Genomic DNA, 16,075 nt, shown 5'->3' with positions numbered 1-16,075 from the left:
GCATGGTTGAACTGCATCTTCACGCAAACATATTCCTTGGCTGGAAGCCTCATTTTATGTATAAATTATATATAAATCGGTTCACTCTCCATAATTTAAAAGCAGTGACATTCTAATTTTTTTTAGCATTTGAATAAAACTCAAAATGTGGGAGCCTTCTGAGGTTATTAGCTATCTTAAGACCTTTTTATTCAATCAGAAACTTTTGAAAACCAATAATCTGTGAGCAATAATACCCCTTTTGACCTTTTTTTGATTTTATCAGGTGTGATATCTCACAAACTTGATTAATATTTGATGAAACCTGGGGGCTGCATCTCAGCACTGCATTCCAGTATTTTCATAATTACACTGATTACCCCGGAGATGGTAGGTAAAATCTTTAATTTCAATAAACAGGCAGTCCCAAAAGATCCACTCCACCTTTAGTTTAAATTTAGTTATTCCTTTACCCTAAAGGAAACACGTGACATAACTATTCCTGATTGGTGAGGAGAGGACTGCATCTTTTATCTGAGGAAATGTCTCTACTGCTGCATTGTTTCACCTCTCTATGAATTATTTGATGAGAACCTCTTTCCTCCTTTACACTTATTGTCAGGGATCCAAACCAGCCTGTCCCCCAGGACACCAAGTTCATCCACACCAAGCCCAATCGCTTTGAAGAAGTAGCATGGACACGGTACAACCAGAAAGACCAGCTTTACCTACATATTGGACTGAAGCCCCGGGTAAAAGAGCACTACCGTGCCAACAAGGTACAGTTGGATATTACAAGATGCGCTTTCTGTTTTAATGTTGATATTTCGGTTTCATACTGAATACTGACAATAGTCATCCTGAAATGTTATACACAGATTTTGGAACCTTGGCCAAGCCAGATATTTTAGTTTTTCGGTAGCATGGCGCTAGCTCACTTTTGTTGATAGATAGATAACAGGTCATCATCATCCCCATCACCATACCTACATATCTAACCTGCTCTGAAGCATGACAAATTAAAAGAACTCATTAAAAAGTATTATCAACAGCCCATTTTCTTACCAATCAGACCACATTTGACCCAGTCAATATCAACTATAGATCAATATCCCCCCAAGCTCCCATTATAATGATATAACTAGACTAATAAACAACATATATAGTTAGTAGGTTTTGGTAGCTATCATATTAGATTGTCTGCATTATCCCCCAGTCAAACTCTCTAAAGTACAGTACAGTACTCTGAAAAGTATAGTTATGGGGTTGAGGCAAATTCTTTTGTTGCCTAAATTTACTCAATGCAAAGTAAAGCTTCTGAAACATTAAATGTGTTCTACTAAAATAAATCACTCTGGGCTTGGATTGCTTCCACATGGCTCTCACCAGAGTTTGATTGAGTCTAGGCCAGGAATGGCTGCACATGGCTTTCACCACTGACTTGACAAGGAAACATGGAGCACTACTAGCCACAAGCTAACAAAATAAATCCCTCCCCCTGCCTAGCTAATTGCTGCCTCTCTTTACATACATTTTATTTTCCTAGGATGGCCAAGGCATGGTCTATCTAGTCTGCCTCTGATTGGCTAGTTCTCGTTGCCTTTGTTGGTTAGGTTGGTTAGGTTTGGGCATGAGGACTGAGATTGGTTAGGGTTAGGGTAAGAATATCAGGGTACACCAATCAGAGGATGATTAGGATGGGTCATGTCTTCACCATCCTAGTAAAAGAAATACTGTGCTCTGCGCCTCACACTTCACATGCCGGGCTTCCATGGGTGATTGATGCTCATATGAAGCTTACCGCTGACCTGAGGAATCATGAAGGATGGAGAGGGTGGGAGAAATGGGGAGCTATAACAGCGCTAACTGCTACAGTGCAAAGAGCATTAGTTAGCTCATTGGTTAGATCACACTCAGTGAGGCTGCTGAGGGAGGTCAGTGCTGATCAGCAGTAACGTTAACAGTACCGACCATAATCGGAGGTTACCTTTGATAATGTGTTATCAAAGGTAACCTCCGTATGAGCACTGATGTCCTGCAGAAACCAAGCTGTTCTAAATACAGAAATGTTACAATTAATTTGATATATCAAAGTTGTCAGATGACTACATTTCCATTCTCTGATGTAATGTCATGTTGATTTTGGTACTCTATATATATTATATTATATGCTTTCATTCATCTCCTCAGGTCAACTTGTGGTTGGAGCTGGTTCCTCATCTACACAGCCTCAACGAGGTCACCCAGCTCATCCCCACCACCACCAAGGTTGGTACTAAACCATCTATATCCCCTCCTGCTTCTAAAAATTAACTACCTGAGTCATTCCCTTTACAGCAAACTTTTGGCGTAGACCCAAGCAACTTATAAAATGGATTTTAAGATGCAATATTCAGGTGCTTTGTTGACCCAGCTCTTGTCCAATCCTGCCCTCAAGTGCTTCTCATGAGCTCCTGCTTCTGTGGTTAGACATGATGGCCTCATATTAGTGTTCCAAAAGAACAAATTATTTTAAGTCCCACAGAGCTGTAGTTTCAGTATGGTGACGGAAAATTCACATCTGTTCACACCATGAGCCAAAACTTGTGATAAAAACAAGCTCAGTTGTCACAGAGATTCCGTATGTTCCATTACCATTAAGGGCATATCAGGTTTTATCAATTAATAAAAATGTAGTTTCTAAGTTTGGATTTTGCTAAGTTTTTTGTTGGCTGGGGCCTCTCTGTGTGTAGATTGCATGCTGCCTCTGTGCCTGCACGGTATAGCAACCTGTCTAGGATGTACCTCACCTCCCACACAATGTCAGCTGGGATTGGCACCAGCTCACTGTGGAGGATAAGTGTGTAGCTGATGGATGGACGGATGGATTTTTGAAATGTGATTAAACATGATTTGTATGTTGTATTCTTTATATTAAATTAGTAATGGTAATTTGTTCAAATACTTACAGAAATAGTTCAACAGTATGTGAAATGCAAAAATGGTGGATAAAGGGATCAACACCGCTCTCTCATGTGTGCATTAAGTATGGAGCTAGAGCATTACATCAAGACTAGGAGCTTGATGAAACACCCTCACTCTGTCCAAAGTTCCATACACAAGGTCCATACACAAACAGAAATGGCAAGTTGTTGTTTTATTGGAAGTGCTTCCTACGGCTTCCAGTTTCTCTTCTGGATACAGTCTATACATGTACAAATAAAAGTACAAAATACTAAGGCGTAAAAGGGGGCAATGCTGACGAAGGTTTAAGGCCATAGCTTGGCTTTTTAAGCTAATATGCCATGTAAAGGGGCTGAAGGTCCTAGAGGCAGTGGACGCGGATATGACTCGACCTGTGGCCCTTTGCTGCATGTCTCCCCCTCTCTCTCTCACCCCATTTCCTCTCTGTCCTATATATAATAAAGGCCTGAAGAACCGCCAAAAAAATCATCTTAAAAAAAAAGATTGTGGTAGCATAAAGGAGATTGAAGTTTGAACATAGTTTTAACTCTTCAAATCAGTTATTTACCGACCAGTGTTCTTCCTGTCTTCAGATCCCTCCACCTGATGTTACCAACCGCACCCCGAAGACCAAAGTTCTGGTTACCAAGCGTCCTAACCCAACTCCTTTCCCCACCGAGACCCAGGACAGCCAGAACCAGCCACACCTGGTGGACCAGCGTGACTACTCCACAGAGCTGTCTGTGACAATCGCTGTTGGAGCATCCCTGCTCTTCCTCAACATTCTCGCCTTCGCCGCCCTTTACTACAAGAAAGACAAGCGCCGGCATGATGTCCACAGGCGCTGCAGCCCCCAGCGGAGCGCCGCCAATGACCTGGCTCACACTCAGGAGGAGGAGATCATGTCCCTGCAGATGAAGCAGCACTCAGACCTGGATTGCAGGGGAGTGGGCGACTCCCTGCACCCGCATGACGTGGTGCTGAGGACTGCCTGCCCGCCGGACTACACTCTGGCCATGAGGCGCTCACCGGACGACATCCCGCTTATGACGCCAAACACCATAACCATGATCCCCAGCACCATGGGGGGGCTCACCTCGCTCCACTCTTTCAACACCTTCCCTAGCAGCGGGCAGAATAACACCCTGCCCCATCCGCACCCACACTCACACTCTACCACCAGGGTATAGCCTTGTGGATGCACTCACACAGGCAGGACTCTGATGGCTGGGGCAAATGCTTAAGACTTAAGGCCGACATGCTGACAACTACAGATATGTCAGGAGCTAAAATTCCAGCCTGGAGTTGCCAGACATCCATGGAATTACACTGGGATTGTACAACACCCTGTTAATACCTGAGGGAATATAGTCAAGGGATTTCTGGGGGTTTGGACCCGAGGGGAAAAAAAGAATAATTCTGTTTTTGTAGAAAAATAAAAGACATGAAGAAAAAAGTACAAATAAGTTGAAGAAAAAAACAACCTCACAAGCTAAAACAAAGAGGACGTTTTTTTTTTATTATTATTTTCGTTTTTTGTTCTGATATTGCAGCAAAACTAGATACAGTAAACTACTTTTTCTTTCTAGCGACAGATATGGCCTTCGGGATCTATTGACAAATGACTGCTTGACAGTATTATCTGGAAGCAGAACAGAGCATCAGACACGCCTCGGAGGTAAGAAGAGGGGATCACTTTGTAAAAGAAAGAAAACATATTGTTTTCCTTTTGGCATCACAAAGCAGATTACTCTGTTTGTGGGGCACAGAGTAGATGCGGTGCACACCGATTTAGGCATGTGTTCACATCATAAATGGAGGCTATGTAAGATAAAGCAAAAAAAAAACCTATTGTTTAATAGAACAAAGGAAGGACTGGAAGCTTCAAGGAAAAAGAAGAAACCCTGTATGCACAATGGAACCATTTTAAGGGGAAAAAATGACACAGATAGTTTTCATCCATTTATTTTTGAGGATCGGGAACAATTTTATTGTATAGAACCTATTTACATATCTAGATCTGTACACTAAGCACCAGGCTTTTTAAGCCCTCTTCTCTTGGGGGGTGGGGTGGGGGTGGCATCTATACTGCAAACCTGCCAGCAGGACTGAACCAGCGGGAATCGGGGATCCACCTACTGGCTTTCTGGCAGTTCCAACTTCAACACAGAGAGCTGGGGAACAAAGGATAATTGGATATTTTAGCACGATGCGCATGACAATTTATCTGCTTGATGGCTGCTCTGCTGATTATGTCATTATTAAGAATAATTTTCGCCCTCTCCCTTGCATTGGAGCAATTTCAAATGGATTTCCTGATTGGATTACAGGAAAACACTCACACCCTCGGAGGACCATGGAAAATACAGTTCCAGGTTGTGGATGTTGTGGATTTGAGTCGGGGACAGAAAGGGGAGGGGCTGGGGATATTGTAAAACTTTCTTGCATAACATAATATAGCTTGAGTGGAGCTGGGCATATAAGGAATAGTTTTGTACTCTGTGTGTTGGTACTACTTTTTGATAGTGGTTAATTCACATTACACTGTATCAATCAAACTCGTTGTACCTTCAGTTGAGATCAATGTTCTTTGCTATTCTACCTATTGGACCACTTTACCTTATAGAAGTAATTACCTGCACTGTTTATTCCATTGCCCACTTTCTTTTTTCTTTAACTGGAAGGTAGTTAATTGAGTGACACAATGGATGCCCACTGGTATGAAAAAAGAACATGAAAGAAATGGCAAATTTGGTGAAAAAGTAAATCTATGGGCTATGTAGCTTTCCTTTTTCTTTATCCATCCAGGTTCTGTAGAGCTGTTTAAACATGAATGCCTTTACGTGACTTTTACAAGTCAAAGGCAAAGCATAGATGGATCAAATTGGTTAGAACTCTGGAAATGCACAGCAGGTAGATGAGAGGAAGACCTAGGGTCAGGGTAGGCCATGATGTACTTTTCATCTTATCATTAGCCAAGGTTGATCATTTTTGGAGACACATTGTGTTCTGGGAAGAAAGAAGAAATGCTTCCTCAAGCAGCTGAAAGCCACAGTCAACCCTCCTTACCTCACTTTAAAGAGCTACTACTTTAATTATTTTGGTCCCACTCTTTTACCACTTAGCATTCTCCACTGTTTCATCTTTTATACTGAGCTGACAGGTTAGCAAAACGGCTTCCTTTCACATCCACAGCACCTTCAGTTTACCGTCCCCTGCAAGACTGTCTGCCATCGCTAACATCTTTACGTCAGTGAAGCCTTGGCGGCTAACAGTGTTTGCCACTGTAGTAGGAATCTGTCATACAGCAAAGCAGACCGGACGACAAAGGGGGGAATACCCTAGATGGCAAGCCCATTGTGCTCAGATATAGAAGTCTGAATGCTGGCGCAGAGATGCTACTTGGTAAGCTGAAACGCTTGTCTCCCTGTTTTCCTTTCACTAAAGTGTAGATGTGTGGAGGCCTCTGTTGTGAGAATACATCCTGCCCCTTTTGGCTCGCTCACAGGCACTGTGTAGTCATTCAAAATAATGAGTGCAGACTACTGTTACCCCATATAACACTGCGGCAGACAAGCTGGATGGGGGATAAAATCTAGTCTGTCATAGGGAGTGTCGCTTTTTGGGATTAAGATTTAAATTGAATAAACTAATTACATCTGTTTGCTCCAGATTGTTTCTCAGGATGAAATGATCCCCCACGACTTGATCTGGGATTTAAACAAAAGGAATATTCCAAGGTTATTATCACACATCATCCTCATGGGCCTGGGCCGTTTCAATAAAAACAAGCCAACAACATAACAAAGTCTGAATTTCAGAATTTGGAGGACGATCCGTACTGTAGGTCTGTTGGCATTGTATCAGCAGGGCACTCCAGCTCGAACACTCAGCCTGCCTGTTTCTGATGGCCCACATGCATACAAACATATGCAGATGAAATTATGCGTGCAAACACCATCACACACAACCGTGTGCTAAGTGATTAGGCTTGAGCTTTCCAAGTGTTTTGGTATCTACTTATAATATTGTATATAGATTAAATCCCTGATTGCCAGCACATGGACTCAAGATTTATTTGACCCATATTAAAAGCAACATTATCTTGTTTTTGTAACCCAAGCCAATGGCTGAAATAGATTTCACAAGATGTTTGGATTACCCTTGAAAAAAAAGGAAATGCTGATGTTGGCTCGATAGCCTACTGACAGTGAGTGGCGGGGATAATTTGTTAACAGCAAAAATCCCTTCCATGCAAGACAAAATAATAACTAAGCTCAAACTCAGACTTGAAGGCTAACAACATCTGGGACAATTCTCAATATTGCAAGAAAAAGACTAGCATGTCCTGACTTCTCTTACTTTGTTTGACAACTTCAGTGCTGTGTTCAATGAGGTTAATCCGATACACTCACTGTCTTTGTACCAATTTAGAAGGACAATGACACACCATTAAGCACCAATCAATGGATCCAGGTTCTTTTCATCCATAAGATTGAATCTTGAATCTTAAATAAATCTGTGTTCATGTATAAATGTCGATTGATGGCCTATGTAATTCATGAAATTCAAGAGAGACTGCAAGCTAAGACTTACCATCACATTTTGGAGTGACATTTCATTTTGACTCATTATAAATAAATCCATTTGCCTAAAACCATTAAGGGTAACATACCTGCCTTTGTGTCATGCCGCACCACAAGACACCCATGCGTTTTTCACTTTTTAACTCTAAGAATGCAAAATTGCAATGGCTTTTAAATCAAATACACAATGTAGGTATGCAGTAATCTTTTCATTATAGTGAAAAATACAATTGACTCATTACTACATCAGTAACATGCTGCTGGTAAACAGTAAGTATCTAAATTATCACAAAAGGATAGAGTAGTGCATTTGTGAGCACCAACCCAATCCAAGCACTGCTCTCCAGAGAAATGACATAGCAAAGCAAGGGCCACCCACTGAATTAAACATGTAATTGCCCTGATGGGTAAATAGTCGAGCAATTGCAGGGCCATGCCAAGTAGCTGACAGCTGAGGATGAATGCTAATTAATAATTTGCCATGCGTTCAATTGTCTGAGTGATGACAGGATAAAAATGCAAGCCAACTGTAGAGTCAGTTACTGTGCATCAAGTGCTGGTCTGGTATTTCAGATTAAAAATGGAAATTGCTAGAAGTTGTTGTGAACTTAATGTATGCTTGCAACTGTTAACAAGACTTAACATGTGCGGTGACTACATACAGTCCTCATGTTCTCATACAGAACAAGCAGTCCAGCTGGATTGCATGAGGATGTAAAACTAGACTGACTGACTAAAAAGTTGTTGGAGAGAAGGTTCTGCAATGAGGAAATGCATTAAATTGATATATCATGCCAAGCAACTGACAGAGGAGAAGCATGGTTATCAAAGCAAATTGAAACAGTATCATTAGTGAGAAAACAACTGCAACTTTTGAAAGTAAAAGCATTGGATGACCTTCACAACCCTGAAGAACTGCACTGCCTGTCCAGATTGAGAGAGCTAATGACAGCGTGACATATTTTACTAAAAAACTTACATAAGTAGGCCAGAACAAAAGAGGGGAGATTGATTAAATCTTGAGCTAGCTGCACAAATTAAGAGTCAGCTACAGTAGACCTCAACATGACTGATTGAAGCACTAGCTAGCTGCTGCATCCCCAGTGATTGAGAAGATGTGCAAAAGATTTCAAATACACAGTTCGACTAATAAAGAACGACTGGGAGGAACCACTCACTGACCACGAATACAGGACCCACCACCGTTAATGAGACTGAAGCACTTGCTGGCCATTACTAGCGGCTGACTTTAAAAAAAAGTGATAGATGGCATGCTAGTTGATTAATTGCTTAACAGTCTGCCGAAGTCATAGCAAAGTGCCCCACTTAACAATCTCACATGGATACATGTACTATATTGTCTCCACAGCGCAAACACTAGGAACAATCATAATCATCGAACACTGTTTTGAGGGACTTTTAAACTCCTACTTCAGAGTAGGCACTTTCCCTGGACAAGAGGAATTACTAGCCAGCTAACTAATTAGCTAGTTAGCTTGCTAATTCAACCATACTTTCATGCTATACTGGTTACAGAAAATGAGCAAAATGGACAGCAGCTGGCTATCTAACTATCAAGCACCACAGATGGACAGGCTGGCTTGCTAACTGTAGTCCCCCAGCACTAGGGAGTGAGGTGCAGGGACTGGTTGGCTAATGTCACTTCAGCCCTCCTCTTCCCGGTGTGAATGCAAACAGAAAAAAATCCTGAAGGTATGTAGTTCTTGGGGGTGCTTCCCAGAGAGTCTGAAAATGTTCCCAGGCTTCTATGTTCCCCATTTCAATATCCACTTAATATGATGCATTAAGGATACCTTTCAAATGGTTTTCCCAAGGTCAAATGTACGTTCCGCTTGGTCAATGATTTGAAATCACCTACAAGTTATAGATGTTATACAACTAAATAGGCCCTCAGATTTGCTTGCAAAAATGTTTTCCTGACTTTTGAAATCAGATTTTTACCAATCAAATTGTATTTGAAAACAAATCCATCTCCCTTCGTTCTTTTGCAATTTTGAAAGGTGAAGATAGCTCATACCAATCCATTACAATCAAAGTTTAACAAAAGACACACATGTAACAACATAGGACCCTGGGAACATAGGGCAGATTCCTTTATAATTAATTTACAAATGACTCAGAACAACAGAAGTTAACAGCAGGTTACCTGATGTGGTCCCAGGGACTATAATCATTCACCATTAACACTCACTAGTTTGTGTTATAGGGTACTAATTGTTTGTGTTAATGTTCAGGTTTACCTGTATCAGTTGTTTACTGAAGTTGCCCTGTGAAGTTTTCATTATTTGGTTCATTCAGTGTTTCCTACAAAATACCTAGTTACTTTGCTTTGGCCTAACAAACATGTCCTATGCATTTCCTACCTGGTAAAGCATTTGCAAAGCTTTTTTCTGTGAATGTTTGGAAACTAAGAATCTTTTTTCTAATGCTCCGTAGTTGGTGCATTGCTTGTTTTTATTGTGCATCACCTTCCCTAACTGTTAATCCCCATCATGCATTATAGGCCCCTGTAACTGTCACCCCCATGCTCTTGGCGTGTGTACTGTATGTGCACGTTCTGGTAGAGCACAATACACCAACAGTACTGGGACTCTAACATCGGAACATTGCTCAATAGCATCACTGGGGGCCAAGAACTTAACAGGGTACCTTTAATGTTAATGTTGTTACTCTTGAGTAAGGGCTAGGATTTAACAGAATAGGGCTAATAGCAGTTTATAACAAGTAAACTAAAACAGAAATATCATTTATTTTCACCCATTTTGAAAAAGTAATAGCAGACCAGCAACATTGTTATTCACATTAACAAATATGCCTGAAATTGCAATTAACACTAAGTGTAATACATGTGTAATCCTACGTAGATTGCCGCTCATATATTTTGGATGAAAATGTTGATTTACCCCAAATTATTGCTGATGGGACAGAACAGAACACATCAATATCTGCATCTCTATTTATTTGTTCTGCACCATAAACTGAGGTTCAAATACATGACATAGATGTCATCTGGAGCTAAATTGTTGTGATCAGATTACCTAAGAACCTGTCCAGCGGACTCCTTCAAGAAGTCATCCTGTTCAAAAAAGTCTAAATATGTATATGTTTCAAAGAGTAAATGGGGGAAAAAAATGAGGAAGCATTTCATGTTTCCCCCGGACTTTATTCTTCTCAAAATGGAATACTTGGTTTAGCATTTACACCGTCACGTGGCACTAAAACTCAGCAACACACCCGGCTACTCTTTGGTAAAGGAAACATTAGGCCTTTAAACTCAGAACTAATAACAGTCAAACATGAATTGATAGTTAAACGAGCAAATAAAATATGAAAAGAAGCTTAACTTTAATTGCAGCTTTTATACTGTTTATATGCAGTGGCAGGGAACAAGACTTTTCTGAGAAGGGTATACCTTTTGTTTAAGTTCTATGGACAATATATACATCAACCTACATCAATTTTTATTTTTACACCTTTTTGAAATACTGTACATTCTCTGATTCATGACTAGATTTATGTTTTTTAGACTATGAACATTCTAATATTTCCTCGATGCTTTGTGGTCAAGACACTGAGAGGGTGCAGCATGCAGTAGAAGTGTGTTTCTTAGTGTTTGCTGAAACACATCTTTTCTGTGTCAGCCCTTTTCGAGTGCATTTACATGGAACGTCCAATTGTTCATTAAAACTATACTCCACTGTCAATAGCTGAGGCTTGTACACATCCTATCTGTCAGTGTTTATTTCTGCAATGTGCCTAATTGCTGTTTCTGTGTTAAAACTTTGAATATTCTGTTTTGAACATCAGTGTGAATGTCTAAATGGCAGATGTAAGATTCAAGTCTGAGGATGCTCAAGAGTTCAGGACTCCCATCTAATGTCAGCTTCTTTTAAAACTGTGTGTCCATCATTGAAAGAAAGAAACTCTGAATCAATCCAGGTAGCATTTCTTCAGTCATTTCTGTTGAATCCCAACACCAGTATGTTTTAATGAGCCAGTCTAGCAGGGGGAGTATGAATCCACACAGTTTGGGACTGAAGACACTTAAGAAACCCTGTTCTAGGGGGACGCTTCACTTTTGTTCCAGTGTAAATCTGCCCTGACCGTGGTCGACAGTCAGCCTGTGCTGTAGTGTGGGGGACAGACGGGGAGGGGAGGAACAAGCACTGCGAATGAATGTAACGCAATGTGCCATTTTCTAACCTCAAATAGCAGCAGAAACAACAACAACCTAACCTCAGATTCATCCTGAGAGGTTTTTGCTAGCAGTCTGAAAACTAAAGGTGGACTTGTTCTTGGAATGCCATGTGAAACAGGGGGCACTTTGTGAGCTGTTCTAGCATTTGTAATGTAGATTATTTGTCACTTGTCTTTCTTTCTGGTTAAATAGTAATTACTCTTCTGGAGCACAATAAATGATTTTAATATGCTGATATGTTTTTTTTTCTTTCTCTCGAGTCTTCATTCATTATTTTTTGTGGCTGTTCTTGCTAAATTGACTAATTTAATTGGCAAAGCATACATCAACTCTCACTCACAAGTAATTACTCTGGCAATTTATTTGTGGCTAGATTACATTTGTTTTCTACGACTGAAAGCAGAACAAGCTTTGTCATCAGTGGCATGTATATTAAAAAAAAAAAAGCTGACACCTGGTGACACTAGAGCTTCCTACCCACCATATTTGTGCAGGGAAACACACAGTTACCATGTAAACATCTGTCACACGGTCTCATTTCAATGGGCAGCACATGCTAATGAGAAAGCTATTAAACCGTTTAATCTTTTCAAATCTTCTTTCTTGCTTTCTTTCTTTCCTTTTTTTCTGAGGTGGGCTGAATTGTGGCATATGGTACATTTTGTATTATTACTTCCATCTATCTGACAGTATGTTGGGCATCCATACAGCCCATGGCTTCTTTGAATTATGTAATGGGAATATTCTATACTATGAGCCAAGTTGCTGGGTTTTATGTTAGACTGTTTATTTCACATTAATATGGAATGGCAAAACATTTGTTTTGCATTTTCATGTAAAATATATGGTAGAATATGGAAAAAATCTCCAGCCTTTACCGTAAATTCAGCATACTAATATCCTTTTACCGTAATGTAAAAAAAGTATGACCGTATTTCTTATGGTAGGACTCTGTCAACCACAGCTGCCAGTTTTTTACCGTATAGGGTTATATTATTTCTAAAGGCCTTGAAACACCAAGCAGCATTCAGGACAGACAGTAAGCTGTCAGTCGAAGTTGGTTCATCAGTGGGTCGGCGGTGAGATTCTGCTGCCATAGTTTTTTGGGGTGTCCCAAATCATTGGCCTTCACCGGCTCTCGCCAGCTGTCATCAGCTGTTTTTCTGCGGATTCAGTATGTTGAATCAGTGTCATCGGTGAGAGAAATCACTCACTAGAAGAAAAAAAGGAAGTGAGGAGGCTAAGATGACTTTTTTAGCCATTGAGCTGTTTAGCAGAAATGCGTCCTAATTGTTTGTGTTAATGTCCACTTTTGCACAGTAAATACAACATTAGTGGTGTTGTTAATGTGCTAACTAGCATCTTGAGTCAGTCCTGTCGGTGTTCTTGTATCCCTTTTTGAATTACAAATCTCATGCAGGTGCAGAACATAGGTGCTAGTTGGCTGTCAGCCTTCATCTTCATGGGCTTTCAATGTCTCCAGTTTGTACGGTGGCACTGAAAGCTCAATACACTGAAATTTCAGAGTTAAACATATAGACAAAAAAAAAAGACTCCATCATTTGACGCTGCATTATTTGACTTAGCGCTGCAAAGTGAGAAAATAACCAAATACAGAAATGTTGCAAGTCACACAAAATACAACATTAATGCTTCATAACAGTTTAATTCACATTATGAAGATGAGCTAAAAATGGAAGTTTTTTTGTTTTGTTTTAACATTCTGATCGCATGATTTAGATATTGGGGACCATTATTCAAACTCATAGGACATAATCAACTAAAGGCATATATGCATTGAGCTTTCAGGGCCGTCATCAGTTAATCTTTGTCATGTCACCCCTTTTTCACTAAACATTTCTCATGTGAGAAAAATAGATTAGGGCATTCAATTTGAATAGAACATCCATTTACAATTTAAAGCACAATTTATTGGTTAAAGAACCCAGGGAATGAACAACTGCCCACCATCTTCTCCAGACTCTTTGCTGCAGTTGATCCTGCATAAACACATATTATAATGGTACTACAACAGTCTGCATTTATTAAGTACATTAAAGGGCCATTCCGACATAAAACCATCCCATGGTCTTTTTAGGCACTTCAAATCAAATCACATCAAATAAGCCTTCAAGACAGTTTTTTTCGTGTATAAACTATTAACAGAGAAATCCCAGACAGTCGCTAACAATGGCTAACAGTCGGACGTGGCTAACACTAATAAGCACTGGGCAGTACGGTGAAAGCATTAAATCAGCTTTTTAACCACTAATACTGTTCAAAATAACACCAAACCTCTGCAGTAGCATGATAAGAGTCCCTACACATAAAACAAAGCCCCAACATTCAATGTTAGCCACGTCCGGCTGTTAACCACTGTTAGCGACCCTCACGGATATCTCCGTTAATAGTTTATACATGATGGTGGCTTATTTGATGTAAGTGCTGAAAGACCATGGGATGATTTACGCCGAAATTACACTTTAATAAGGCATGGTTGTGTTATACCGGGTGTGATCTGTTCAGCTGTAGAATTGAACACATCTTTTCAATTTTCCCTGCAGACTTACCTGTGATTTGGTCAGTACAAATGTTGGTGTGCTGCATCCCGTTAAAAATAACAGGTTGAAATTCCGTCTGAGGTGTGTTAATCACATTATTTTAATCATTGAGGTCAGAGTTACTGGTGAAGTTGTATCGTACTGCATTATACGGTACTCAGTGGTGTTATTTTACACTCCTACATCATGTACAGTAAGTTGAGTGGACATATCTGTTTGCTAAAGGAACCCCCTTTATTGTTTTAGACAAAAAGTCGGCTCTGTGCCGTCATCAACTGGGGATCTCAAATGACGTCATGATATTGTGAGAATCCAATTAATGTGCAAGGTAAGCAGTGTAGTGGTGAGAGTAGTGGGAGCTTTATTTCATATATTTGGTCTATCAAAATAGTCAAAACACTTACCCCTGTTTATGGTAAAGAAATAATAATAATAAAGATGTCATAAATATGTTAAAAAATAAACAATTCAAAAATTCAAAACGTTGCTTTCTGTAGCAACAATTAGTATTTTGAATCATTCGTTCCATGCCATAAATGCGCGATAAAAGCTGTAAAAATTCAGAGCGCTGTGCTTTGTGGTGCTCCGCCCACGGACTACAAGGTCTGTTTTTGTGCCTGTGGGGTTGCAATGCTGAATTATGTTCCCTCTGATCTTAACTTACACACCAGTACAAGCACCCTCTCACACATAGATTAAAAAAGGAGGCAGACTGTGATTTTTTTTTTAAATGCTAATTGGAAATCATTCGGAATTCATCCTCCTTGGAAAATAGTGACATTTTCCTGCTCTTTGCCAATGATTAGAAACAAATTATGCCTGAGACTAACTGACATTTGGAGAGCAGGCAGTGGTTTGGAGTGTAAAGGATCAACAGAGATGTGTTTATAATCTCTGCTGCTGCTTTGTGTGTGTGTGTGTGTGTGTGTGTGTGTGTGTGTGTGTGTGTGTGTGTGTGTGTGTGTGTGTGTGTGTGTGTGTGTGTGTGTGTGTGTGTGTGTATGCATGTATTTGTCTGACCAAGGGCATACACTACTGTGGGCTGCTCAGCCAGGGGGAGGGGGGGGGGGGGGGGGGGTAGCTTGATAAGGGAGGCTTATTTACCATAATAATGCATCTCATCTCTGCACATCAAACACTCCTGCCTGGTCTGATAACCCACTCTTTAATTTAACGAAACTGTTTGATCTTGCTGTGCTGCCACTGTCCCTGGGGCCATTGTCGCGAGTAGTACAACAATTGGGTAATTTCTGTGTACTTCAGTGTTTCACAAATAGAACAGTTACGTAACATTAGTGTGACTATTGCGCAGATCTCCACTGAGTTGAATTTTGAAGAAGGTGTTTAAAAGGGAAACGTCTGACCACATCCTTTTAGAGAGTATCGCTAGTCATATATATACATATGTACCTTTTTTTTTTTAGAAGTGAAAGACTCACAAACTCAGAACCCATCTGCTATCTGTCAGTGTTTTAGGCTTTCCAGTGTAGCCAGCAGATAGCTGGGCCAATACTTCTGCTTTCGGTAATTGTCTAACATCTGATGAACAATTTGAGTAGAGACAGCATTTCTATGACCAGATATCTGCACACAGTGTGAATGCAGATAAATGATGACAAAAAGCTAATGAAAAGCTAAATTGTCAGACAATAGCCCATACTGTAGGTTCCCAGACTGCATTTGACCGATACGTTCCACCTAGGAGGAACATGGTTCTTTTGCTCTCCACACAGGTAAATATGTACGCAACATGCCAACAGATTCTGCATTCATATTTCATATTCTAC

At 40.3% G+C, this 16,075-nt stretch overlaps 1 protein-coding gene across 1 annotated transcript in view; it reads left to right on the top strand.

Annotated features, from left to right (window-relative positions):
• Positions 1 to 4,112, top strand: part of nlgn1 (neuroligin 1) — a gene marked incomplete at both ends in the record, with an annotated part of 377,856 nt that extends 373,744 nt beyond the window's left edge. The window contains 3 exons of the mRNA XM_083911487.1: positions 602 to 758; positions 2,170 to 2,247; positions 3,516 to 4,112. Of these exons, the coding sequence (XP_083767613.1) occupies positions 602 to 758; positions 2,170 to 2,247; positions 3,516 to 4,112 (832 nt within the window). The remainder of the gene's footprint in view (positions 1 to 601; positions 759 to 2,169; positions 2,248 to 3,515) is intronic.
• Positions 4,113 to 16,075: the final 11,963 nt, after the last annotated feature.

The sequence above is a fragment of the Echiichthys vipera genome, assembly GCF_963691815.1.
Source record: "Echiichthys vipera genome assembly, chromosome: 3".
In the NCBI taxonomy this organism is placed as follows: domain Eukaryota; kingdom Metazoa; phylum Chordata; class Actinopteri; order Perciformes; family Trachinidae; genus Echiichthys; species Echiichthys vipera.
The sequence above is the reverse complement of the archived record's forward strand: the minus strand, read 5'-3'. Positions and strand labels throughout refer to the sequence as shown.